This window comes from Podarcis filfolensis (genome assembly GCF_964270895.1).
Source record: "Podarcis filfolensis genome assembly, chromosome: 8".
NCBI classification, from domain to species: domain Eukaryota; kingdom Metazoa; phylum Chordata; class Lepidosauria; order Squamata; family Lacertidae; genus Podarcis; species Podarcis filfolensis.
The window spans coordinates 55,742,057-55,769,649 of record NC_139611.1 but is presented as its reverse complement, the minus strand read 5'-3'; the positions used below and the strand labels follow the sequence as shown (position 1 = coordinate 55,769,649).

At 53.5% G+C, this 27,593-nt stretch overlaps 1 protein-coding gene across 2 annotated transcripts; it reads left to right on the top strand.

Annotated features, from left to right (window-relative positions):
• The first annotated feature begins 1,961 nt into the window (after positions 1-1,961).
• FHL3 (four and a half LIM domains 3) lies at positions 1,962-24,413 on the top strand. 2 transcript variants are annotated; one of them, XM_083625357.1, is made up of 6 exons: positions 1,962-2,213; positions 20,263-20,450; positions 21,414-21,588; positions 21,759-21,928; positions 22,849-23,035; positions 23,171-24,413. In XM_083625357.1, exons 2-6 carry the CDS (start codon positions 20,295-20,297, stop codon positions 23,320-23,322), a joined length of 840 nt encoding a protein of 279 aa, XP_083481483.1. In that variant the 5' UTR covers positions 1,962-2,213; positions 20,263-20,294; the 3' UTR covers positions 23,323-24,413. The 2 variants fall into 2 exon arrangements, with proteins under 2 accessions (XP_083481483.1, XP_083481484.1); XM_083625358.1 differs by lacking the exon at positions 1,962-2,213 and adding an exon at positions 13,219-13,375.
• The last annotated feature ends 3,180 nt before the right edge of the window (positions 24,414-27,593 follow it).

Below are 27,593 nucleotides of genomic sequence, written 5' to 3'. Positions count from 1 at the left end.
GTTGATAGGGCATGATAGAGAGGGATTGGAGTCTGAAGGGCTCAGGCACTGTTAGGGGGCAGACGAATGCCCCACCCCCACAGCCCCAACTCTTGACCCATTCCCCTCCCTTTTAAAAAATTCATTTAAAAAAAAAAAACAAACCCAAGTTTTCTTCCAGGGTGGCTGTGTGAATTGCAAAACACAATGCAGGTGAAACCACAACCATCCACCTTAATTTGCCCAGAGGCTGTGGCTGCAGAGACAGATGTGGGAGAGACATGTTTTGTTGCAGCTGGGGCAGATGAAGGTGTCCAGCTGTGCTGCTGCAGATGCACCATGGTGATATTCAAATGTGTGGGTGTAATGGGTCTGTACCCCAGTCCTTTAAATACTATGGGTTACTTCCTGCTCTCCCCTCTCAGGTTCTCTGCAGGCTTCTCAAATCACTTGTGGGAAGCAATGAAGAGTCACACTGAGATGCTGCCCAGCAGGGCTGGCCAATAGAGCAGAAGAGAAATTGGTCATGGGGTGGGGGGAGAGTGGGGGGGTAAATACAGGATCCAGAAGATTGGTCTATGCAGTGCTCCCCTGATCTGCTTAGGTACGTATGAAGGAAGGAAGGGTGGGTGTCCTGGTGTAAGGTCATATCCTGCATGGGAGCCTGTGACCCCTGCATGGCAAACACAAGCTGTTCTACCTCTCCAGGGTGCCAGCCCTTCATAATCAGGAGTTAAGGCAGTGGGGCAAGGGGCGGAGTAGCAAAAGCCTCCTTCAGTGCCTGACTCCTGTGTGCTGCTGTGGCCGTTAGGAACCTGCCCTGTGGAGCTGCTGGTATTGTGGCCTTGATCTTTCTCTTTTGCCCCTGACTAGAGGTTCCCACCCCCAGACATGCCAAAGGTGAGTAGGGGGCAAAGGCTCCATCTCCATCCCCAGCTCCCCAGCCCAGTGCCCAACATGAGGCATGCTACAGCTGCTGCTGTAGGGTCTCCTATCCCGCCCATTGGCTCCTTGTCAAAAGAATTTCCTTCCCTGGGTGGGTCTTGAGCCCTTGACCCAGGAGGGCTGTGGGATCCCTGTCCCTTGTCCCCTGTTCCCCCTATGTGTGGAGACAGACAGTAGCAGGTATCAGCTGCAAGGCGGGTCTCTCTGGCATGGGTGTGTGTTCCCTATTGTGGTAAATTCATGTTTGTGTGTTGGCGTCATCATCAGGACCATCCCAGGTTGCCATGCTTTGTTTCTAGGGATGCTGTGAACATTCTTGTCATTTTGTATTGAAAAGAGGACGACCCCTTTTGGAAAAATGGAAGCGGAGTTGCAGCGACTCTAGTTCCAACTTGAATCGGAGCAACGAGGATTGGGTGCTGCTAAATCTTTCACGGTTTTTTGTTTGTTTTGTAAAGCAGGAAAGCCTGGCTCGAGCAACAAAGAGGAGGGAGGCAGCAGAGGTCTGATGCGACCTATCAGGTTGAGCACGGGAAGAGCCCGCATTCAGGGTTGACCCAGCAGCATCGGAGCGGGGAGGGCTTCTATTTATGTTGGAGTCCATTGGAGTGGTCCCAGTGGATCGGACTGCCTTAAACGGGACACGACTGTCTTAAATGGAACTTTACTTTTAGTATAATATGTATAACCACGAGCAGTATAAGATCAAAGCCGCAATCCTGTGCATGCTTATTTGGACACGAGCCCCATTTAAATTCGAGGTATAGGGGGGCTCATTTCCAAAGAAACCCACAGCGGAAGCCTCTTGCGCCTTTGATCTGATTAGCGCACCGGGGCAGTGGAACTGCGGGCTCCGGGACCAGCGATGCCGCCACCGCCTTGGGGCTGCGTTTGCTGCTGTTCCAGGACAGGGCAGGCACCGTCGGGCCAGCGGAGCCGCCTTGATCCAGTCCCGGGGCAGGATCAAGGGGACGCCCGGCGATGACTGCTGCTGTTGCCCCTCCGGCCGGCCGGCCGGGGGCAGCCTGCCCCGCGCCCAGGAAGAAGCCGGGCCAAGCCGGGGCGAGGAGGCCTCTGGGCCGGAGGCAGGGGGCTCCTGCTGGGCGGGCCCTTTGGCGGCGACGGCGGCCCCCTCCCCTCCCTAGTGGGCAGCGGCGGCGGCGGCGGCTCCGCCCCGCGAAGGCAGGCCAGGGAAGCAGGCGCGGCCGCCGCCACTTCGACTCGGGCAGGCGGAGAGAGGGACAAGCCGAGCGCCTCTGGCGAATCCGCGGCTGGACAGGGCGCAGCAGGTGGGCGCGGCGGCGGCTGGAGGGAGCGAGGCGGGGGGCGAGGGGGTGGTGGCATCGCCCCGGCTTTGTTTCCCGGCGCTCACACCCTGGCCGGCTCCGCGTGGCAATCGCCTGCCAGCGGGAGCAGCCGGAGTAGGACACGGCGAACCGGCGCGCGACTCCTCGGCTGCCTGCGCGACGGAAGAAGGCGTCCCTTTTTTCGGGTGCGCGCGCGCAAAAAGAGCTCAGACCCGTTTCTACCTCCCCCACGCCGGGCGCGGGCTGAGACCCTTTTGACCCCCGGGCAAGCGGGTCCCCTCACCGGTCCCGGGAGGCAGCGAAAGTTTGCCCGCAGGGGAACGCGCCCTGGAACTTTTCCCCCTGACGGCAAAGGCGGAGCTGCCGCTGCGTCCAGACGCGGTTACCGGGGGGCTTGAAAACCGAGCTTGGCGGAGGGAGGCGTCCCCTTCCCGGCTTCGCGGTTAGAAGCGCGCTGTGCAGCCTCGCCCAGGTAGGGCAGAGGGGGTGGGGAGGACCTCCCCGTCCCGTGCAGCTTCCGACGCGCGGAGACAAAGCGCGCCGGCCCAGCAACGCCGGGGAGGGGGGCAACAAAACAGGCCAAGGGGTCTCCACGTCTCCGGAAGGCCTTTTCCCACCTCCACTCTTCACGTCGGAAGCAAATGTGTGAATGAGAGAATTTGCGGAAAGTTGGAATAATACCTGGGGATTCCATGGCGCTTTGGTAGGGGATGTCCCCCTGTTTAGTACCTGAGGCAGGAAGCCCAAATGGCGCTGACTCGTCCCTGCCAATGGTTATCACAGAAAACTCCAACGACCACCAAGAGATTTGTGCTAAACAGCTGGCCTGGGGGGGCCTGCAAGGTTCCCCAAAATCTGACGCTTGGGGCAGCCTGACCCTGTTTAACGGTAGGGTATGCCTGCCCTCAACATTCTCCAAGGTTTTGAGAGTAAGACCAAGTTATAAAGACAAGAAATCCCTTGCCTTCCCCCAAGACCCCTTCCATTCTGATCTGTTTTCCACTCCGTGTCTTGTGAGTGGCAAAGACCAGTTGAGAGCTGAGCTTGGGGGTCCGGGTTACACCCCCCCCCCGCCAGCTGCTGCATGTGGCTGTGTCCGTCTTCAACACCAGCCCCATGTCCTTTGGATGTGTTACAGGATTTGCAGGGTGGGGGGAGCTCATACCCTCAGGTTCAGGTTGCTGCTTCGTGTGTTATGAATCTCCTCGCCCAAGAGAGAATTTTCTTCATGTGACTGTTGAACCCTCAACTGAGAGTTCTGGACGCTCAAAGAAATTTTGGAGAGGGGGTTATATGTGGGAAATGAGCACAGCCAGATGTCCCTTCAATTTTGGACAGGATGACAGTTTTGGTCAATGAGACAGAATGATTCAGTCAGGTTCTCTTCCATCCCAGTGCAGACCCTGTCCCAAATGGGTGTGTCCTAAATATGACCGTGCTCTAATTGACAATCTTGGGAATGTAGGTGCTCCAATTACAGGGTTCGGAGGAGGCAGTACAGCGAATATGGCAAATAAGTTTTGTGCAGGCACGGGAGCCAGCTGTGGCCACAAGGGTCCCACAGTTGACTTGGCATAAGATATTGAGTTGAAGCTTCAGGCTTCTTGATTGTTAATGTCTAACTAACATTCCCACCCACCCACAACATTTGTAAATGGATTCATTCCAGCTCTTTTGTTTTTATGGCTACTGGCTTAAATGAACTCCCTGTGAACAGACGCTTTGTGCGTTATTGTTTTTTGAAAAAGTGTGCTGGGAATCAAGTTTTCAGGATTTCCAGATTCATTCCACTGCCACCATGCTCTTTTACCCTGCCTTCCATGTTTGCTTTTCCTGCGGAAAGGGGAAGCCTGCCCTCTCTTCCTGCTGCTGCTGCGGGTGTCTCTGGGCTGTCCAGCTGTGGACAGTTCAGGGCTGGAGGAAAGGAAGGATGTGTTGTTGTTCACAAGGAAATCCACTTTTCCGAGTTTGTGTTGTGCCCCAAGGTGACTGGGCTCATCTCTGCAGCACATGGGGACACCTTTTCATCTTGAGTCAGCAGGGTGGCTGAGTAATATATTTCCTACATGGTTTTCTTAAATTAAAATATTTCATCCAAATGGCTTCCAACATAATTGAGAGAGAGAGAGAGAGAAAATATATATATATATATTCATACCAAATGCAATGCAGTAAAAGCAACTGCCTTTGCACAAACAAGAAACTGATAGGAAATATGAAGCCTTGAGCCCCCAGGCTGCCTCCTGACTTTAAATGTTCAGAGATTCAGACAAAAGGAAGTCCTTCCTTGCTCAGTGCATAGTTATATTATGGCATTCACTACCACAAGCTCTAGTGATGGTCACCAACTTGGATGGCTTTATAAGGTAATTAGATTAGTTCAGGGAGGATAAAGCTTTGTTCTCCCTTTGCTGTTGGAAGCTGTATGCCTCTGAAGTTGTTGGGAATTATAGGTGGGGAGAGTAGATGTTATGCTCAAGTCCTGCTTGTAGGCTTCCTATAGGTATCTGGTTAGTTTGCAGTGTTTCTCTAACTTGGGTTTCCAGATTTTGTTGGACTACAACTCCCATCATCCCTAGCTAGCAGGACCAGTGATCAGGGATGATGGGAGTTGTAGTCCTAAAACAGCTGGAGACCCAATTTTGAGAAACACTTTGAACCCCACCTTTCCTCCAAGGAGCTCAAGGTGCTGTAGTTCATACTACTCTTTCTCCACATTTTGTCCTCACAACAATCTTGCAAGGTAGGTTTAGGCTGTGAGACCATGACCGGCTGGCCCAAGGTCAACCTGTGAGCTTCATGACCCAGTCTCCCAGGTCCTAGTCCAACACTTTGCACCACACTGGCTCTCTAGTTGGCTGCTATGAGAACAAGATGCTGGACTAGTTGGGCCTTCAGCCTGATCCAGCTTCAGGGCCTTTCTCACGAGAAGCCACTGCTTTTAGCTTCACACTTGCAAATGCTCCTTGGTGGATTATGACCTCCTTCCATCCAGGGATGCTTTCCATGCCTTCCAAAATCCACTTGAGGATCTCATTCTTGCTCTGCAGCAAAACATGGCAGGAGAAGATCGACTTTAGTAAGGCAGGAAGTTCTCATTTGGGCATCTTGGCCAAACTCCTCTTGTAGGGCTTCTGATAAGCTTCCAAAGAGCCCAATGTAATTTCACTCTGGTTCAACACTTGGGTGGCAGGGGAATCCTCTGATGTGTGAATACTCTCATCTCTTGTTTGCTTAAAAGCAGCTGAAGCAAACTGTAAAATGGGTGTTCATGCCACTTAAGTTGCCCTCCTCTTGGTCTAGAACTGGAGGCCTTGTCCCGGACTCCTCTCTTGTTATGGCAGCACTGAGCATAAGGGACAGGTCTGTTTAGCTAAATGGGTGGCGTTTTAAGGAGCTGACAAACATGGGTGTTGCTGGCTCAAACCTGGCCTGCCCCCACAGGCTTGTGCAACCTGCTGAGTGCTGGGCCTGCAGCTGGAAGTCAACGTGGTCTGTTTGCATAGATGCCTCATCATAGCTAGATTTTGACTCTCCTCTTTCAGTTAGGGGAGGCTTGCTGGGGCTGAACCCTTGAACATACCCAGCCAGCCTGCGCTTTCTGTGCTGGAGGGCTCCTTGTCATTTTGGGCTAGGCTGGAGGCCAGGCTCCAAGGCTGCTGTTGCATCAGTGTTCTGGGGGCAGCCTTGCCTTATCACACCAAGAGATCCTCAGACAAAGGAATCCACTGCAGACGATAAACTGACTAATCTATTTGAGACGGTGCCAGCATCATATTGGAGATGCTGATCTGGCACCTCGTCTGGTGACTCTTCCTCTGCTGCCAAGGCTGTGGTTGCCTTTCCTGGAAGGAGCATCTTTGAGCTTTGGGGCAATCAAAGCCTGCCTTGACTACAGGAGACCCAGCTTGCGGTGGCGGCAGCAACATTTCATGCTCTCTCTCTTTTTTACTAGTTTCACTTATCCAAAGACATATAACTATGAGATATTTGCACTCTGAAAGGAGAGGCATTTGGAAAAAGGTGAAGCTGCAGATACTGCATTCACTCTGATGCTTAGGGAAATGAGAGATATGAACATATGAAACTACCTTTTACCAGGTCAGACCATTGGTCCAGATAGTTCAGTATTGTCTACACTGACTGGCAGCAGTGGCTCTTCAAGCTTTCAGGCAACCTTCCCTGGAGATGCCACTGGGGATTGAACCAGAGACCTTCTGCATGCAAAGCAGCTGATCAACCCCAAGCTCTTGAAACTGGTGGCTCTCCAAGGCTGGGAGGCAAGAACTGCTGAGTTTAGGCACCTGGCTCCCAAAGGGGAACCTGATACACAGAGTTTCTGTGCTGAGATGCCCCTTCCCAAGGCAGGGTTTGGATTTTGGCAAGGGTAGCTCCTTCGGTGCTCAACCCTTCTTCATAGGGTGTTGAGTACCAGAACGCCTGGGGGCTTCACGGTTGTGCTTATGCCTCATAGGGACCTCGGGGGCAGGATCCTGGGCCTTTCACACATGCTTGTGGCATATTATGGTTGCTGGACAACTACTTAAAGCACAGAAAGAGTACTGTATGTGCAAAAAGGAGGTCTGTGTGGTACGGAGCACAGCTTAACTCTGGGGTGTCCCCAGAATGCCGTATAGGCTTGGTGGTGGGATTGGCACACATTTCGCTGTTTAGCTTTGGAGTGTCAGAATCTGGTGCCTCTGAATCCTACTGAAAACCATTTCTTAGCCGTGTGCTTCATTATTATCACAGTTATGCCCCACCTTTGCTGCAAGGGTCCCAAGGTGGTGTACAAGGTTCTCCCCCTCCTCATGGTATTCCCACAACAACCCTGTGAAGTAGGTGAGGCTGAGAGGCAGTGACTGGCCCAAGGTCACCTAGTGAGCTTCATGGCCAAATGGGGATCCAAACCCTGGTCTCATCCAGGTTGTAGTCTGGCACTCTCACCAATACACCATACACTTGACTTGGCTGTAGGAACATCTTCTTGGCTGTCTATCATCTTTGCAAACACACTCCTTTTCTACTAAAGCACCACATTTGATTCCCTGCAGGAGACACTGGACCCTTTCAGTCCAGAATTCAAAAGATTCCTGTAAATAGAGGCTGAGAGGCAGTGACTGGCCTAAGGGTCACCCAGTGACCTTCACCACCAAGTGGGGATTTGAACTCTAGGCTCCCAGGGTCTAGTCTGACATTCTGACCACAACACCTTGTTTGACGGCGTTGCTTGCACCCAAAACGAGTGGGACACAGTGATTCTGCACAAGACGTGGAGAGGGCTGTCCAGTTGAGGGGCAGGGACAGGCTGCAGGTGGTTTGGGGGTTCTGCATCCTGCTTCTCCCCACATGGGAAGCCCTCCGCAAGGCTGCTGGAATAAGGCAGCGGATGTGGGGCTTCCTGTTGTGGGAAATGTGCAAGGCAGAAGAAGCAGAGTGCAGACCCAGCCTCTGCTGGCTTCCTCATTTTTACTAATATTTATTTGTTCAGCTCTTAAAGGGACTCGTGCTCAGTGACTCATTACAGAGGAGGCTGGAGGTGACTGGGAGGAAGGTCCATGCTCTGCTGGGCTGCTGCTGCTTGCAAGCATTCAAAGAGCAGCAAAGACCTCTTCACGTAGCACACCAAGTTAAAGGATGCAATCCACTCCTACTTGTTGTGATGGATACCATTATGGATGGCTTTGGAAGAGGATTAGACAAAGGCTATTGATTCCCAGTTGCCACAGTGGCTGTGCTCTGCCTCTGAATGCCAGTTGCTGGGAATCACAGGTCTCAGATCCTGCTTGTGGGCTTCCCATTGGGGCATCTGATTGGCTGCTGCAAGAACCTGCTGATCTGTTAGAGGGGCCTTTGTTATGATGCAGCTGCAGGGCTTTTTTGTGTTCTCATGTTAAAGACAAATGAATGACTTGTTTTATTTATTCCTTTATTATTATTTTATTATTGAATTAATATCCCACCTTTTCCCCACTGAGCTTACCTGCTTCTCCTCCCCGTTCTTATTTAATCTCCACAACAGCCCTGTGAGGTAGGCTAGGCTGAGAGCCTGTGACTGGTCCCCAAGGTCACCCAGCGACCTTCATGGCCAAGTGCGGATTCGAACCCTGGTGTCACTTGTCATAGGCCGACACCGTCACCACTGCACCACAGACTTGACTTGGCTGTAGGAACATCTCTTAGCTGTCTATCATCTTTGCAGGCACACTCCTTTTCTACTAAAATACCATACAGTGGTACCTCGCAAGACGAATGCCTCGGAAGACGAAAAACTCGCAAGACGAAAGAGTTTTTCGTTTTTTTCGTTGCTTTGCAAGACGATTTTCCCTATGGGCTTGCTTCGCAAGACAAAAACGTCTTGCAAGTTTGTTACCTTTTTTCTTAAAGCCACTTGAAGAGGTGCAATTGCGACGGACCGTGCTTCGCAAGACGAAAAACCGCGCAAGACGAAAAGACTCGCGGAACGAATTAATTTTGTCTTGCGAGGCACCACTGTATTTGATTCCCTGCAGCAGGAGACACTAGACCCGTTCAGTCCAGAACTCAAAAAATTCTGGTCAATAGTGTTTCTGCCCAGCAGCACTTGGGCAGGCCAGACAGTCTTGCTTCTTCTTGGTGCCCAGTGTTTTCTGAAAACTAGAACCAAGCCTGCGCTCAGTGTGCCACAAATAAGCTCTCTTGCCTGCCTGCCACCCTTCTATGGCAAGAGGGGAAATTGCTTGCTGAATCAGCCCCCCAGCAAGAGGATGTGGCACAGGAAATGGAAGCAGCTTGGAATCCCAGCAGAGGGATCTGCAAAAACCTCCCCTCCCCACCCCAGCAACCTGGCCTCTCTCCCCATGGAGTGCCCTTCATTGCCAAGCTGGAGCCAAGCAGCTGCCTCTGATGACAGATTCAGTGGGGCTTCCATTGTTGCACAGCCAGGATTTTCCTCTCTGTTGGCATTCATCGCTACAAATATGGCCAGTCGCAGCGAAGAGGAACCAGTGAAGGTAGAGTGAGTGTTGATGCCTCATAGCTGGAAAGGATGGCAGTTCTCTCATTGCTAACCATCACCCTGCCTGTCATTGCAAGGCCAGCTGGCAGCGTGTCCCACCCCAGGAGCTTGGGATGACCATACTGCCCACTCTTTCCATGGGGCTCAGTCACAGTGCCATCTGTGTTCAGTGCCAGGGCCCATCCTGCAAATGGGTGCTCCTGTGGGCATGCAGGACATCCTTTGTCTGGATCGCTGCTCTGTAACTTGTAGCGTGAACAGTCCCACATAATCCAGATTTCCAATAGGTGGTGGAATTCCCAGCCACAGGCAGGCTGGCTTGAGCCAACAGCACTCCCCACCTCATTTAAAACTTAAGCAGGACCTCTGGGAGGTGGGTGCACTTCAGGCTTGTCAGATCTCCTTGTTCTTTTTACTAGAACTCCAAGATCTGCCAACCAGAGCCGGGTGCAAAGACACCGAATTAACACACTGGATTCCTCGGAGAACATTCTGAGCCCAGGAATTTGCTTTCAGTCCTAGAACTAAATTGAGCTCATTGTCCTTTCTCGGGTCTGTCTCTCTCACATACATCCAGCCCTGCCTACTCTAGGTAGTCTTCTCTTCACCAGGCTAAACAGTCCCAACTCCCTCAACTGTTCGTCTTCAGGCTTTAATTCCAAACCCTTGATTATCTTGGTCGCCCTCCTCTGCAAACACTCCACCGTGTCAATATCCTTGTGGTGCCCAGAAGTGGACACAGGCCTCCAGGGGGGTGGTCTGACCATGGCAGAAAAGCAGCTCTTTCCTTTATTGGCTGCTCCTGCCTTGGTGGGAAGAAGCTGCCTTCCTTGTGTAACTGACTGGGGAGACATCCGAAAGGGTTAAATGTCTCTGAGCACTAGGAAATCATTAACGAAGGTGGATCCAGGGGAGGGGGGGGGTTCCTCTCTGGAGCTACGTGCCTGGCTGGGCTCACCCTGCCTGCACCTGAGTGATGATGGGGCCATAGGAGTCTTGCTGAGGACAGGCTCTGTCGCTGCTTCTGGTGTGTTTTGGTGGAAGCTCTTCTGCTGAGAGCACCTCCTTATGGAGGAAAAAGGGCGTGTTGGGGCAGCTCAGGACTGTCCAGGTCTGCTATGCTGCCCCAGCATACTGCTGTCTTTGGGGAACGAGGCTCCGTAAGGTGGCTGGGGCTGGATCTCCCCTGTGCTCGCCTTTCAAGGTGATGGGCAGCTCTGCTGCAATCTGGAGGTCATGTAAGAGGCCATGCTAGCTGGTTTTTCTCTGAACCTGGGAAGGTCAAAGGTGCCTCCTGAAGGGCTGCCTGAATTTATGTTCAGGGTTGAAACAGCCACTTTGGGAAATGACTTCAGTGTTCCTATTTGGCCATTGAACTTCATATGGAGGGTTCACAGTGTCCCTAAGAGGAATAGTGGCCAGTATTTCTTGCAGGACCTGAAAAGCTTGGAGCATCTGTGACCCTGGACAGCTCCTCAAGCTGGCCTCAGCCTCAGGCCCATGGCCCTTGGGGAGCTCCTCCTGGCTTCACCCAGTGCACACCCAGGCCCGCTCTGAGACCCCTAGGTTACCTTTGGCTGGCAATTATTCAGGCTAGTGAGGCAGCCACAACATCCACCCCTTTCTCCCCCCGCAGTTTGACTCAGCAGCCTGGAATGTTCCTTCTCCAGCTCTCCTCCAGGGAACCATCACTCCTCCTTCCTCCCAGGAGACATCCTGGGTTCACAGGGATGGGGCATCTTTCATCCGAAGAAAGTTCCTCGTTGGGAGGTCCCCATCTGGCCCCAGAGGGTTTCCTGGTACAGCAAGGCTGTTGCCGTTCTGTTTTTCTCCCGGAAACGGGGGCTGCTTTGGGGTTTTTCCAGCCAAGCCAGGAGCTGCAAGCATTGCCCTCTGCCCTGTTTCTATAGGCCATTCCACCCGTCCATCAGTTTTGGAAGCTCCTAAGCCCCTGAGAGAGCCCCTTCATGAGAGATCTGGCGGTGGAAGTCCAAATAGCTCTCTGGGCTGCTCCCAGCCTTTATTGCCTGGTCCCCTGATGGCAATTGGGGCTCAGCCCTGCCTGGGATTTCGACTTGTTCCAGGCATTTTCCATGCTGTGCAACAGAGGGGCCTGCTGGATGCCCTGGGTGAGGCGTGCTCTTTCTCTCTGCGTGTGACATCAGACACACCCATTAGTGTTTGTGCGCACATGTCTGCAGAGCAGAGTTGAATCTCATGAAAACCCTTTTTGACTGTCACAGCAGCCCCTGGGAATCGTAGCTGTGTGAGGGTGCTGGGAATGTTTTTACTCAATCCCCAGCCTCTCTGCAGAACTGGGTATCCCCAGAAGGAAAGTTTTAAGAGGCTTCAAACAGATCCAGATCTGTACTTCTGAAAAAGAGAGGAAAAACCTCAGTATAGCTTGGAAAACCTTCATGCTGCTCTTGACAAAGTGTTTCTGGATGTTTGGACTGAGAGGTTCAAGGGACCTTTTTCATTGCATTGGTCCCTTGGGCTCCTTCACCCAACCCAGCACCCCTGCCCAGATACCCCTCTGGATCTGTGTCTTCTGCACCCATTTCTCAGCATGTCATGGGAAGGTTTGTGGTGGGAAATGAAGGCTTCTCCACTGCACAAAGGATGCCTCTATGCAGCTTGAGTGTAATGTGTTGGCAGCTGCTTTTTGGGGACTCTGTCCTTCTAAAGCTGCCCAGGAAATAAAGTTTTTTGGCTTCCCAACTGGGGTGGCTTTACCTTCTGGGGCTGCAGCAGCTCCTGCAAGCTCCACATTTCTCTGGGGCAACTGATCCATCTCATTTCTCTGGGGCGGCTGATCCATCTCATTTCTCTGGGGCGACTGATCCTTCGCAGCCTGGCAGGTGGGTGTTGGTGGCATTAGCCCTCCCAGGACACCCTCCCTGCCACTCTGCTTTCTAGCTACAGCCTTGAGCCAAGAGCAGTTGCTGCCTCCAGGTCTCTAATCTCTCTCCACCACCCCCACCACACACACTTTCATTGAATGTTTGGCATCTCCCAGACTAAAAATACAACTCCAGAATAGAGGCAGCTCTTGAAGAGGGGTCCCCCTTGTGCCCCGTCACGTGGCCGCACAAAATGTCAGAGGCAGCTGACCCCCTCTGTCTTGGTGCGTTCCCAATTTAAGAGCCTGCCCTTTCCCACCTGCTGCTTTCACCATCCTCGGGAGATGCCTCCCTATTCTTTTTTGAGCCTGGATCGTGCAGGGGCAAAAAATAGACTGGAGGATTTTCACATCTGCCTTCCTTGTCAACCTTCAGGCCCCTCCTGCCAGCCCCGAGGTCTCTGCATGGTGTCTGGAGAGATGAGGGGCCAAACTCCAGGATGAAATGGGTGGTGTGGGGGAGGGGGTTGGAAGACCATCTCTGTTTGGTCTGATGTAGGGCTCAGGCACAATTAGAGAGGCAAGGGACCCCATTCTGGAGTGTGGGGGGGTCTTTGGCATCAATGGTTTTCCTTCCCTGTCACTGCTTTCTTTTGCCCCCAGCTTTGTTTGTGATGTGTCACCTGCACCTCTCAGGCGCTGCTTGCTCACCTGCTGAGCTGCTGACATTGTCCACCTGGATGACCATTCTCTGGCGCAGCCACCTCCCCCTTGACAAACTCATCAGGACCCTTTTTCATGGGTTTCTTATAGTGCCTTTTGTTTTCAGATGGCCTGAATCTCATCACTTACTGGATATGAATGCCGTCTGCAGCAAAGGGCACTTGGGCGTATTTTTCAGCGCATGGAAAGATACATGAGTGGGACTTGATGCTTCCCCAGTTGCCTGTTGCTTATAACTTAAAAGCAACAAACCGTAGAAAACAAACAAGTTCACACTTGGGACTGTGCGCACATGCAGACATGCACACGCGTGCACACACACACACACACACACAAGCCCTAGCTAGTCTTCCAGGGCACATAGAAGGAAGTCCTTCTTCAAGCAGGGCATAGTTAAAATGATGGAACTTGTTCCTGCAGGAGCCAATGATGGCCACTAACTTGCATGGCTTTAAAAGATGATTAGACTGATTCATGGAAGAGAAGGCCATCCATGGCTACTAGCCACAATGGCTACTCTCCCTTCACAATTGGAGGCAGCCATGCTTCCAAATACCATTTGCTGGAAACCAAAGGAGCCCTGTGAGTTCTTGTGCTTACATCCTGCTTGTGGGTTTTCCAGTAGGGCATCTAGTTGGCTACTGTAAGAGGAGGATGCTGGACTAGATGGGCCATTGGCCTGATCCAGCAGCAGACTCTTCTTACATTTCGGTGAGAATGCATTCAGAACGTGCATTTGGAGAGGGTGGGCCATGTTCCTTGTCCCTCCTTGTCTCCCTTGCCTTATTTGTGTGCCAAAGGGGAAATCCAGGCCCCAGGGAGTCCTGCCCAGCTGCATGGAGAGGAGAGCTTCTGCTTCTTCGGCTTCTGCTTTGGGTTGCTGCCTGCCGCCTCTCGCCTGCTGTGTGTGTGTTTGTGTGTGTGTGTGTGTGTGTGTCTGTCTCTCTCACTAGCACCACCCAAACCTCCTGCAGCAATGCTCTTAAGCAATCCTAGCGGAGAGCAGGACCTGGCAGCTGGAGGATGCTTACCTCACCCGACAAAAATGCTCTGTTACTCAGAAAATGAAAACTGTCTGAACTTTCTGGGCTGGGAGGAATTGCTGGTGGTATCTGTTTGAACCGCACAACGGCAGAGGTTACAGAGCCTCCGCAAAGGGGTAATTTCGTAGCTTCTCGAGCGCCGCGGAGACTGTGAGCCAGCGACTCCTTGGCTGGGAGTCCGAAGGGACCTCGGCTCATGCTTCAGCCTGCTGCTCAGAGAGGTGCTAGAGGAAACCCAGAAAATGACTCACCAACTGTCAGGAGTCTCTGCTTGACTCGGGTTGCCTCCCAAATACGGGAGCTCCTTTCCAGTTGGAGAGAGGTTGCTTCTGATAGCTGTGCGGGCCAGAGGAACAGCGAAGGTCAAGGCCTTCCAGTGGAAAGCAGACACCGCTATTATGAGCTTGACTGCCATTTGGAGGTTGCCTGTGTCTGGGGTGTCATTGAGTGCTCTTGAGAAAAGGAGGGTTGAGTTGCCATGGGGAAATGCCATCCCCACTGGCAATGGGCCCCAACAGGGAATGCCTCCTTCCACATTGCCCTTGTGACAAGGGCATGTCGAGGGGCTTGCGTGTGCTGTGAAAAGGGCTGGTGCCAGTGCTGTGCCCTCTTAACACCTGGTGCAAAAAGCAGGGCATCCGCTAGGGAGGAAGCAAGGAAGCCCTCTTTGAAGCCAGCGGGCGACATGTCCTTTTCAGTTATTTTCATTTTTATGGGGCCTTCTGATTCACCTAACCTTGGCAGGCCAGAAAAAGTGCTTGTGTGCGCAGCGAATGGAAATTGTGACCAAACAGCTTAGCATGTAGGAAGACAAACGTCTTCCTTCCAGTGTTGCAAGCTGTGCCTGTGTGGGTGGGTTGGAGATGCCACTGCTCTGAGTGTGTGTTTCCTTTCAGTTGAGCAAACAGTCGCTGGCTTGTCTCTCTGCAGGTGGGTGAGGCAATGCGACTCACCTCCAGCCTCTTCAACCCACCTGGCCTGTGAGGCCCCTGTGCAGAATGTAGGCCCTTTGCTCCATGGCACTGCAGGGTGGGGGGCCCCTTATAGGCTCTTGGATCATGCCCACCACACCCCTGAGTCTGTAGCTCTTCCTGTGGGTGTGTGGTGGAATTTTTACCTTGCCTGCCTGTTGCTAGCAATTGTTTCCGTCAGCCCTTTCACAGTATCTGTCTCCAACAATTGCACATCCTACCCAAAATGTCACACATGGAGCTTGGGTGGAAGATTCTGTGTTGCATGTGTCAGCCTTCCTTTTCCACCAAGATTCGCCTGACTGTAAGCAAACATGGCACAAGGAGAAGGGGACGACAGAGGACGAGATGCTTGGACAGTGTTCTCGAAGCTACCAGCATGAGTCTGACCAAACTGCGGGAGGCAGTGGAAGATAGGAGTGCCTGGCGTGCTCTGGTCCATGGGGTCACGAAGAGTCGGACACGACTAAACGACTAAACAACAACAAGCAAACATTCCCTTTTCCAGTGGAAGAAGGCCTCCATGAGGTAGTGATGGCCACCTGCTGCTGACATGGATGGCTTTAAAAGAGAATTGGACAAGTTCATGGAGGGTGATCGGGCTCACGATGGCTGGGTTCAGAGTCTGCCCGCCATCGCCACCACCAGAGAAGTGAGGACAAGTGGTGGCGGCTTCCTGTAAGATCTCACAGAGCTCATGTGGGATCTTGCCAGAAGCTGCCACTATGCGATCCCAGTAAGCAGGGCTTTGGTGGGAGGGTTGCACCTTCTAGTTTCCCCTCATGTGGGAAGATGGAACAGGTTGCCCCAGGCCATGGTCTTACCTGCCCTGCCAGAGGTAGGAGGCCTTTGAGTACCATGGGCTGCTTGGAGTAGCAGGTGGGGATAGCCCTGCCATTGACCTGCTTGGTGGCTTTCCAGACGAGAGGCATCTGTCTGGCCCCTGTGATAACAGAGTGCTAGACTAGACAGGCCCCCTTTGGCCTGATCCACCAGCCAGGCTCTTTATGTGTGCAGTGGTTCTCAGTTCAAGAAACCCTCGCCCATTTTAGCGGCACAAGATCCCATCTGGCTCTGTAACTTGGCAGAAATCCTCGCAGGGTTTTGAAAAAGCCAGGGAGGAAGCCGGGCCTATTTGGCTAATGCAGATGAGAAACCCCAAAGGGGGCCAAGCTGATAAGGTGGATGCTTTGGGATGTCAGCTGTGCAAAGGTAGCTTTTCCCCTCTCGTGCCTCGGCTGGGGAAGGCATCCTCTGGATCGTCCCTTTAAGACAGCTAGGGCCAGCCACTGGGTCGCTTGTCTTCTCTGGAGGCCTTCCTCATGGAGGGAGCTTGTCTTTTCTAGGCTATTTCCACCAGTTTCTGGGCTTTCTGATCTCTTCTCCTAAGAAAGCAGAGGGAATTCCCTCAGCCTTGACCCTTCAGGCCGAGAAAAGCCAGACTTTCGCTCTCTGCAGTCTTGTCCAGTTGGTTTTGTGGGCAAGAGCCTGCTGTTTTCCACAGGCAGCACCCTTTAGCCTGGTCCTAAATGGATGGACTCAAGGCGGCCAGGTGTCCCATAGCACCTCCAGACATCTCCCAAGAGGATGGAATGTTTTGCTTCAAATTGGCATCTCGGAGCAAGCAACGGTTTGTTGTGGCACCAAAAAGTCAAAGTGCCTGTTGTTGAAAGAACACTCTGCTCCCAGCTCCGAGATCCCTTAATACCACCTGGTGCCCTGGCCAGCAGAGCCTGCAGCTGTGAGCCGCTTTCCTTCTGCAGGCTGCTCAGAGGAAGGAGTTGGCAAGGAAGGCGCCCTGGTCCCCATGGGGAGATTTTGCAATGGCAGAGACGGATTTGCAGTTAGCTCCGGCTTGTGATGGGGCTGTAATTGATACCAGATGATGTGTGCGCGCGCCCACTCTCACCAGGTCTGGAAAATCTCAGCTGTGCAGATGGAAATTCAATCCACCTCTGCTCTGATGGGGGAAGAGGAAAAGGTGCTGCATGTTCCCCTCCTGCCTGCAGCATCACCCGCCCCCCAAGTCACACTCTTAGAGACCCCTTTCCCATCCCAAAGGGCTGCCATTTGCATCCCTGCCCCACGGCAGATGGCCTGTATTCCTATGCCTGCATGAGGGATGGTAAACTGAGTGACTTCCTGCTCCTTAGGATCTGGTGCTATTCCAGATTTTGAAGGGCTTGCCTGTGGGGGGGGGGGGACAGGGGGAGGACTATGGTTGTCTAATAGTCTGGAAAACGGATCAGGATTGGTCTCGGCTGCACTCTCTCCCCCTCCCTGCCATGGCTTCCCTTGAACTCTCACTGCTGCGATATCGGGTGCAAGAGGACAAATGTGGGAAAGCTGGCTGTGCTGCAGTCCAAGAGCTGCCACTGTGTCTTCAGTTTTGGATACCTGATTTATGTCCCTCCCGCTGGAAATAACTCCCTCCTAAGCTGCAGCTCTCCAAACAAAGAGCCACAGCGAGAGGGACTGTTTTGACCAAATTTGGAGAAAACTTTCCTTGAGTCGTTGAGCAATATCAGCCTGTTGCCTCTGCCGGCCCCCCTCTTCTGCCACCAGGGAAACTCGGCTGCTCCTACAGCAGCAGCAGCAGGACGCCACCCTGTCCTGGGGGAGATCCTCAAAGATGGAGGCTCAGCGAGGGACAGTTGTGGCACTCGATTCCCCTTTGGGTGTTTAGTAAACGCAGTAGAGCCCTTGCCAGAGAGACCTTGGGGTAGCACAGGCAACCCTCGTAGGTGAGCAAGAGGAGACAGACCGGGCTTTTCTAAATTCAGAAAGGAAGGTAGATTGGTGGTGTTGCCTGGGCTGGGCTTAATGCTGCCTTGGCAGTTGCAGAGAGAGAGTTTCAGCTGGCAAAGGGACTGGCCTCCTCTGGCACGGAGTTGCTCCTCCTGTATCCCGTATCCAGGAAGTCAATTCTCTTCCTCCTCCTCATTCTTTGAAAATTGTGGCTGGCTTTGGGGCAAGGCCCCACGGCAAGAAGCTTCCTAAAGCAGCATGTCAGAATTTGTGCTCTTTGGCTTTTATGTATGGCCAGGAGTGCATTTGCTTGAAAAAGAAAAGTTACTGTTTTTCCTTTTTCATTTCCAGACAGATACCATAAAGACAGAAAGATAACCAATAACAGAAAAGCATACAAATCTCCCTACAAAGGGAGTGGGGGCTTGGATAAAGAGATATAAATGCATAGGTCTGATAATTTCTCTAAAGGAAAGTTAGTGCAAAATCATATGCTATAAAAAAGCTATTTTGCATTAATTAATACACCTAATAAAAACACTTTAGTAAGCTTGTTTGATTTTGAGAGGCCTTTTAGTACCCTGAGCTTTTGCATTAATTAATTTCTCCATCATTGCTGCTAGAGGCCCTTAATTACAATACCAATAATACTCCAGCGATGATAATACTCCCCTTTCAGTCTTCCCTGAGCTTTGCCAGAGCCAGGCGGCTGCCATCAGCAGACTGTTCACGAAAGCTTTGCTCAGATTTCGGTTTGTGAAGAGGTTCACGTGAGTCAACGGCAGGGTCCTGTTTGTGGGGAGGTGTGTAATTTTTCTCCAAAAACCAAGTTCCAAAACGGCCGAGGCTGCGGGCAGAACCACCACCTAGAGCAGTAATTGCCAGGTTCTGTGCAGTCCTTCCGACATAAAGGCGTTAGGGCAAATTTGAGAAAACCTCCCAGGAGTCATGTCCCATCAATGCACACAAGCTTCAGCGTGGCTTCTCTGACCTGGGTTGATACATGCCAGGTATTATTGCAGGAAGGGAATAGTCACCCAGCTTGCCGTGATCAAAGCCTTGCATTGTTCTCTTGCCCTGTTCTGTCTCCGCTCTAAGAAGGGAAGTATTTTTTCTTCTAAGGACATGTGCAGAATCTCTGGCTGCAACCTGCTTTTCCCACCACTGGTCTAGCCATGTCATTAAGAGCTTCACCTGGTGAATTTCTGCATGTCAGGTGGCCGTTAAGAGGCGCAGCTAATAGAACCAATTTTTTTGTAAACAGCTTTGAGGTTTTTCTGCAGTCAAGCGGCAGAGGCGGTCTTGAGAAATTTGAGAGCCCAAAGTTCTCCACTGTAAGCAGTATATAATTTTTTTTATAAAACAAATAGTATAAAACTGAAAGGAGAAGTTGAGGATCCAAGATTGCAGTCCCAGTCTACTTTTACTGGAGAGCAAGTCCTGCTACATTCATGAGCATGCAGCATTGGATTGGGCCAGATGTGGTCAAGTACTGTAACCCTTTTCCTGAAGATAATACTTGCTGGCTTCTCTACAAGAATGATAGACTGTCACTACATAGAACCATCTGTTGCGAGTACTAACACAATCATGAGTATTTTACTCAAAATGTAAACACCGCTGTGTTGGTGAGGCTTACTCTCACATAGGATTGCACCACCAACCATTGTGTGCCCTACCCTCTACCCCTGTCCCATGGCCCGAAGGGAGCTCAGGCACGGACTCCCATTTCAAAGCAGCATTGCAGGGGGGCCGTGAGATTTGCCTCCTCCCCCTCCTCCCCTTTGTCTTTGGTTTGTTTCGAAAGGATTGAAATGTTGGAATTTCCTGGAGGCCAGGACTATGGCTCACCCTCCTCTGGTTCCAGGCCAGCTAGTCCAGGCACGCGGCAGAAGTTCCAATCTGGAGAGCAGCAGATGCCTGCCTTCCAAGGGTTCCTTGACCTCTTTGTTAGCACAGGGAACAAGCAGGAAGGGGTTGCAGGTTGCGGGGCTGGGGGAATGCAGTGATTCCTCGGAAGGGGACTTTGCTCCTCTTCTCCAGGAGGGTTAGCAGAGCCCCCCTCACTGCAAAATGCTGGAGAGGCAACCTCGGTCCTCCTAAGCGCCTGATCTGCAGTGTATCAACCCAGGGCTCCTGGAAGGTTTGCTGCTTCCAGAAAGGGGCAGCTGTAAGCGGGCCCTAAATGACAGGCCTTGGGGTGTGTGTGTGTGTGTGTGTGTGTGTGTGTGTGTGTGAGAGAGAGAGAGAGAGAGAGAGAGAGAGAGAGAGAGAGAGAGAGAGGTGTGACTGGATCTGTGAAACCAGAGTGGGACTTGGCACTCTCCTTTGCTACAGGGTTGAGTGGCTTCCCCATCCCTCCCCACCAGCTGAACACATGCTCAGGAACAGCCTCGGCCCAGCTTTCTGTCACTGCCAACTGGGACTTTAACCCTTGTCAGGGTTAGGAGCTGCTGAGGGAGGTGTGTGGAGCTGCACTGGAAATTTGGGTGCATGCAATTCAGTACTTTTGGAATTGTCCTTTCTACCAGCACCCCAAAGCCACAAGGGGTTGGAAGAAAGGAGTTGAGTCTCTCTCGGTCCTGCCTGCAAGCGTTTGGGTGACCTTGCTAGTCTGCCAGCCAGCAAGGCAGCAGTCCTCTCCTACTCCCCCTCTTCTCTGCCTGGGCAAGGAGGCTAACAGCCGCTCTCTTCCCTCTTCCCCCAGGACCCTTGTGCAGAGTCCCGGCCCGCAGCAGGATGACTGAAGGCTTTGACTGTGCCAGCTGCAAGGAGTCCCTCTACGGGCGCAAATACATCCAGGTGGACGAGGGGCCCTTCTGCATCCCCTGCTATGATACCCACTTTGCCAACACCTGTGATGAGTGCAAGGAGCCCATCGGGCACGACTGCAGGGTGAGGGGACAAGGCGGGGGGAGCCCTCTGCTCAACTGATCCTGGGGGGTGGTGGCTGCTCCTTGTCTTCCTGGTGCCTTTGGCCCAGGCATGAGCTGGGATCCTCCAAGCACCGGGGATTTTTGCAGTGCCCCTCCTGCATGTCAGGCACCTTTAGAAGTAACAACCAGTCCCATTGATGAAGCTGATCTCCCTCCCCTTTCCAAGCATGTGCTAAATGGATCCAGCAGGCAGCACCCCTAAGGGAAGTGGGGGGGGTCCCCACTTGGTAGGTCCTTCTGGCAACTAAAGCGAGTTCTCTAGTTCGTGAGCAGGGGGTGTGTGTGTCTGTGCAGCCTCCTGAAAGGGACCAGCTGTGATACAAGGAAAGGACAGGCTAGGAAAGGAGAAGCTTTTGCTTGTGGATAATGAGATGACCTGACACCCGCCCCCCTGTTTGCTAGCCAGCAAGGTGAGCTGAACAATACCTCCTTGGGGAAGGCAAATGGCTCTCTTTAACTGCTAGGCAGCATGGGAAAGGGGGGCCACCGCCTCTGCCCTGCTTGGGGGCTTCCCATTGGAGCATCTTGAGAAGAGGCTGCTGGGGCAGGTAGACCCACTTTGGCCTGACTGCACCCCCAAAATGGGTGGAAATGGACCCACGCTTAGGGCTGCTTCTGTATTTGCTCACCGGTGACCTTTGGGGAATCATAGAATCATAGACTTGGGAGGGACCCCAGGGCCCATCTAGTCCAGCCCCCTATGATGCAGCAGCACGTTGCTTCTTGGCCTCCTAGAGCCTCTTCCACAGAAAGATAGGTAAGAGAGGGCTCCGAATTCCTCCTCCTCAAAGGTGTGCGTTTGCCTCTTCCCTCCACCCCAGGACCATAGCGTAAGGGCGTTGTTTTCTCAGACAAGCCCCCTCCCGCTGGCTCTCACTGCAATTGCCCCCTGACCTCTCCTCTCCTCCGTTCCCAACTCCAGGAGCTCTACTACGAGGACCGGCATTACCACGAGGGCTGCTTCCGGTGCTTCCGGTGCGACCGCTCCCTAGCCGACGAGCCCTTCACCTGCCAGGGCCAGGAGCTGCTCTGCAACGACTGCTATTGCCGGGAGTTCTCCTCCCAGTGTGTGGCCTGCCAGCAGGTGGTCATGCCAGGTGGGCTGCTTTGCCCTCCCCCCCGACCACGAGGGAGGGGGGCAAGGGGAGCCACCTCCGCAGCCGGGGTCACCACGGCTAGCGTGGGTTCCCTAGAATCATAGTGCTGTTGATTTGGGAAGGACCCCCAAAGGTCATCCAATCCAACCCCCTGCAATGCCCCACCACAGGCTCCCGGAAGCTGGAGTACAATGGCCAGACGTGGCACGAGCACTGCTTCCTCTGCAGCGGCTGCCAGCAGCCCATCGGGGCTCGCTCCTTCATCCCCGAGCAGAAGGACTACTACTGCGTCCCGTGCTACGAGAGCAAGTTCGCCCCCCGCTGCACCCACTGCAAGAAGGTGGGGCCCCGTCTGCTTTTTTAACTAGTGTGCGGGGGGAGGGGGACAGCTGGGCAGGGGGCCTCTCAGGCCCTGCAGGCTTGGGTTGGGTGGGTGGACAGGGGGCTCTGTGCGTATTACTCCTGTTCTTCCGCCTGTGTAGTCAGAGGCAGCAATGCTTCTGGATATCAGTAGCTGGAAGGGAGAGTGCTGCTCTCATGCTCAAATTCTGCTTGTGGGTTTCCCACTGGAGCAGGGGCAGATCTACTATGAAACTAATTAAGCTGAAGCTTCACGGCCCCTAATCCCAGAGGGACCCCAGAAGCAATTTAGTCCACATTGCTTAACGATTTTGGGTCTAGTAGACCCAACTGGAGTGGCACAATGCAAATTGGGGTGAGCTCCTGTTACTCCTGCCAACATAGCAGTTTGAAAGAACATCAAAGTGCAAGTAGATAAATAGGTACTGCTTAGGCGGGAAGGTAAACAGCGTTTCTGTGCGCTGCTCTGGTTCGCCAGAAGCAGCTTAGTCATGCTGGCCACATGACCCGGAAGCAATCTGCGGACAAACGCCGGCTCCCTCGGCCAAGAAAGCGAGATGAGTGCCACAACCCCAGAATCAGTCATGACAGGACCTAATGGTCAGGGGTCCCTTTACCTTTACCTATATTTCAACAATCCCAAAGTTTGACAGTCAGCAGCACAGACATTGTAAAGGTGTCGGGACAACCCTATTGAAGAAGCTAACAGTTGTGATCCAAACCTCATTGCTGGTTGCATAGGAGCCCCCATGACAGTTCCAGCTTCAAAATGTAGTTGTTCTTTTTCTGCCATTGCACTGGAGGCATCCGACTGGCCAGTGTGAGGGCAAGATGCTGGACTGGAGGGGCAACTCTTGGCCCGATCCAGCACCCAGACTCTTCTTCTGTTCTCCCGCTCAGTCGCTGACCAAGGGAGGCGTGACCTACCGGGATGAGCCCTGGCACAAGGAGTGCTTCGTCTGCACGAGCTGCCAGACCCCCCTGGCCGGGCAGCAGTTCACCTCTCAGGAAGACCAGCCCTACTGTGTCAAGTGCTTTGGGAGCCTCTACGCCAAGAAGTGCAGCGCCTGCACCAAGCCCATCACAGGTGAGATCGGGAGGTGGGCGGAGCCACGGAGGCCTCCTGCGACCCCTGAGGATGGGGGCCAGGGAGGGGTGCCCTGTTGCAAGTCCCAGCCGTGCCCACATCCCGTTCTCCATCCTCCTCTCTTTCTCCCCCCAGGCTTTGGAGGGGGCAAATACGTCTCCTTTGAGGACCGCCACTGGCACCACAACTGCTTCAGCTGCTCCCGCTGTGCTGCCTCCCTTGTGGGCAAGGGCTTCATCCCGGAGAACAAGGAGATCCTCTGCCGCGATTGCGCTAGCGACCTCTGAGGCTGGGCCTGGTGCCGGTTGTCCTCCAGGCTTCCTGCATCCTGAAGCAGCAGCAGCAGTGGGGCAGAGAGGATTCTCCCTCCCTGCTTCCCTTTCCCTGCCTCTCTGTGGCTGGGCCTCGGGGGCTGGATCCACACGCCCTCATAACTTTGTCCCCAGAGGTTGTGCTGTGAGGTGGGAGGCTGCTCCCCCTCTCCGCCCCCTGTCTCCTGCTGTTGCAGCCCAGCAAAGCCTGTCTATGCAAGGTCATCCCGGCATGGGATGCAGGGGGGATGTATGTCTGAAGCCGTTGCAGCCCCTCCAACCTCCCACCAACCCCTGCCCTGAGCCTCTAGGGTGGCGTCTCCAGTTTCTGAGGCTAGCAGCTCCAAGCTCTCCCCCCCTGCCAAGAGTCCCCCCTTCTCCCTCCTTTTGAAGTGAGGGAGGTGGAAGCAGAGGCTGGAAGGAGGGCACTGCCCCACCCACCTCTTAGCAGCCTCTGAGGGAGGGTGCTGTGCCTCCCTGCCCCCCAGGGGTCCTGCCCCCACCCATCTTTCTCCCCCCAAGTGTTGTCTGCAGTGGTAGGAGGGGAGGGTGAGTGGACCCGGAAGCAAACTTGTCAAAACAGGCAAGGCTCCAGAAGTGGGTCTCCCTTGCAGGGTGGGCGCTGAGGGTGCTCAGGACCCTTTGGGTGGGCCTTGGCACTCTCTCCACCCACAGTGACTTTGTGGCCTGCTCAGCGCCAGCTGCTCTGCCTAGCAGGATCTCCAGAACGATACCAAAGTGACCCCCCCCCATCTTCTCCAGCTTCAGGAAGCCACTTCTGGCTCCTATTCTCTATATCCTAAACTTTCTTCCTGGCTCCTTCTCTCTCCCCTCTTCCAGGGAATATTTTGTCCCCATCCTGTTCATGTACTGTGTAGCCAGTTCCTTGGATATTTTGCAGTGGGGGAGTCAGTGTGTGTGTGTGTGTGTGTGTGTGTTTCTCTCTCTGCCTGTTGGAGGTGGTGGTGGGGGGACTCCTCCTAGCCTTGCCCATATCTGGCCAGTGTCTGCCCCGCCCCCCCCCGCCCCCCGCTTTCTGGCTTTATATAATAAACCATGTTACTGGACCATGGATGTCGTTCTTAGCAACTTGTGGGAGGGAGGGGGGAAATATTGCATTTGCCCCGTCAGGAATTTGCACTTGATTTTCTCACATTCGGGGGGGGGGGGGGCGGCGGCAGGGCAATCGGTGCCTGTCTCTCCTCCCCCCACCTCACCTCCCATTTGTGGCTTTCAGAGCAGGCTGAGAACATGCAAAACTTTGCCCTGTGGCTGTTTGGAAGGAAAATTGGATAATTCCACCCCTTCTGTGTTTGTCAGAAGGACGGACGGACACACACGCATTCTGGGATCCGAATCTGTCTGCATACAGCCTTCTTTGCAGCAGGGTGGGGGCTCCTTGGACTCTTGTAAACAGAAGACAAAATATTCTTGAAATTGCAACCCTGTCCCGCTCCCTGGACTTGCTGGGACATGGACCCAGGGCAGCTGATCTCTGGGCTGATGCAGTGGAACCGCTCCCGCTCTTGCAAACTTGGGCAAGGCTAACTGTTGTGCATCTCTGGAAGAGCCTTTTTTCTTCTGAAAGCAGCTTCCCCCATCCAGCTCTGAGCGCAGGGAGGGGGGATGCTCAGCCCTCCCCCCTCCCCCACAGATCCAGCTACCAGGCTTTTGTTACCTCTGGGCCCCTGGGATCCCCCTCGGCCTGGCGTTCCTCTCCAAAAAAGGAAATGGCCCAGCTGCCTGTGGCCGGCAACATCTGGATCCCATCCCAACATGAATGGGTCACGACTTGCTTTGCCTGCCTGATTTATTTGTGGGGAGGGAGTGGGAGGGTGGTGAGGTAATGGGGCAAGGCTGGAAGGCGATGGTGGGGGTGGAAATGGCCTTGGATGCAGGAGGCTCCTCTGGCTGGGGAACCACAGGGAGGGAAATTGCTGGGCTGGGTGACATGGGGGGGGCGCGTTGTGGCTCAGGCAGGGAAGGAGGCTTTGCAAGGCGGTCTGTGAGGCCTGAGACCTTTGCTTAGCTCTTAGATGTGTCTCTCCCCCACCCCCAACCCACCCATTCATTTTTAGGAGTTGCAGCGCACTCCTCAATGCTGACTTCGACATTTCCTTCCCTGGAACCCCAGTGTGGGCCACTGAAGGGTTTAAGTTGCAAAGCAAAAGTGCACACTCAGCAGTTCTTAAAGCCTTGGAAAAAGTGCCTTGCTGGATCAGGCAAAGGCCTGTGCTGCCAAGCAGAAGCTGCCCCCTGTGAGCCATGCTGGGCTTGCTTCACTGGGCTGGTTAGTTCTAGATGCCCACCGCCTGTTCTGTCCAGGGAAGTCTCTCCAGGAGAGATGAGCTGGTCACTTGCTGGCTTGTTTGGACCTGTTTTCACCTGTGTGTGCTGGGACAGGGGGCGGGTACCCACTCCTCCTTGGGTCCCTTCCTTTTGCCAGCTTCACAGTCTTGGAGTGAGAAAAGGCTTTTGAAGAGTGAAAGGGGAAGAATCTTACACATACCCATGTGCCTTTATCAGCCATACAATTGCCTGCTCCCTCCCTCCCTCGGCACCTGGCCCTGTTTATCTAAGTCTGCATGCCTTTCCTTTCCAAAAATGCCCCTTTAGTGCTGTCCAGGGCAGAGACTCAAATCAGTTTCCACTGGCACTCTCCCATGTCCCAACAGGAAGAGCAGTTTTCCTATGCTCCTGCCCTCCTGCCTCTGGTTCAGCCACTTGCACTCTGGGCTGGACTATGGCTCGAGGTCCTCAGTCCCCACCAGCAGCCTGGTCTTCCCTGGGACAGTATCTAGTTTCAGAGGGAGGTGGGCTAGGACTCTCCCCAAGCGCTACTTGCAAACCCCACCCCATTGCCTTCTCCACGAGGGGAAAACTGGCATACTTCCAAGGAGCTCAACTGGGCCCTGGGACCTAAAATTTCTGCAGTGTTGGGAAAAGAGCTTCCTGGATCAAGCCAGGGGGGCCCATCTGGTCCAGCATTCTCACCATGGCTAACCATGTTCCTGTATCGGAAGTTCACAAGCAGGACTCTAGTGCAAATAGCAACTGCTTCCATCCAGGGGTGCCAGCCATGGTCCTGAGTGCCTCTGCAATTGCCTCCCACTGTGAGGAGGCTAGTTTGATGATGGGAAGGGGAAACATGGACAGCTTAAGGTTTGTGCCCCACAGGTGGCTCTGCTGAGACAGGAAGCATGGCAAGATTGTAGAGAGATGTGCAAATCAAGGTGTGCTGAGTTATAGAGACATGCACCACATTCTACCTGTCCGCTGGGAACCCCCAGCAAGAGGAATGAGGGCTTTGCTTCTTCCCAAAAGGGGCTCAGTTAGCCTGCCCAACTTGAAGGTGAGTGCTGGCCTAAGGTATGTGGCCTAGGCACTGATGAGCTCATGGGTCGACCTGACCCCAAGGCTGTGAGTTGAATTCTCTAGCCCCTGACATGCCACCTGGTGGACTCAGCCATCCCCTCCCAACCACAACACGGCCTCAGCTCAAAGCCTCCAGGGAAAGGCTCTCTAGAACAGACCCAGCCTCCCATCACCTTGCTCAAGGAGCTACAGGCAAGCGCTTGGGATATGGGCATGCAGGTGGTCAGCAACGGCAAGTCTGCACAAAGGAAGAGCCAGGGAAGGTGGAGCCTAAGTGGCAACTGTGGGGCTGTTGCAGAGACCACGGTGGTTTGGTTCACTAGTTCCAAGAGCAAAGATCCCCAGGCCCATGTTATTATTAATTTTATTTAGAGCATTTGGTAAGAAAGGCTCTCAGGGAAGCCTAGGTACAATCAAGACAAGACAGTCCCTACCCACAGGCTGACAATCTAAAGAAAACTCAAAACATGACACACAAGGGAAAGAGACAGGCAGGGAAGAGGAAAACCAAATTCCAAATTCAGGCACCAATTTCTGAACAGTTCCTATACTGGCCAGCTGGCTCAGTTCAGGGACAGGAGGTGCCTGATGGAGCGGGGCAAAGCTGATGAAATGAGCCTTCTGCTTCCCATCTCTGCCATTGATGTAGTCTGATGCAATGGCTGTCCCCAGGATGATATGGAAGGGAGAAGAGACCTGATGGGGCTGGCCTGTCCTAGCAGAACTGATAATAGAGTGAGATCTGCTTCCCAGCTCCCCCACTGCTGGAATGGCTGCCCCCAGTAAACTAGCAGCTAGCCTTGCCTTTCCCATAGACACAGCCTCCCCTTCACACGCATTTCTGTCCCACAGCAGCAGTACAGGCCTCTCTG

What these genes read in the sequence shown, in the direction of transcription:
- FHL3 (XM_083625357.1), top strand. Translation starts at nt 20,295, where the DNA reads ATGACTGAAGGCTTTGACTGTGCCAGCTGCAAGGAGTCCCTCTACGGG. An exon ending in CCATCGGGCACGACTGCAGG is followed by an intron (nt 20,451 to 21,413) that starts GTGAGGGGACAA and finishes TCCCAACTCCAG; the next exon opens with GAGCTCTACTACGAGGACCG. An exon ending in GCTGCACCCACTGCAAGAAG is followed by an intron (nt 21,929 to 22,848) that starts GTGGGGCCCCGT and finishes TCTCCCGCTCAG; the next exon opens with TCGCTGACCAAGGGAGGCGT.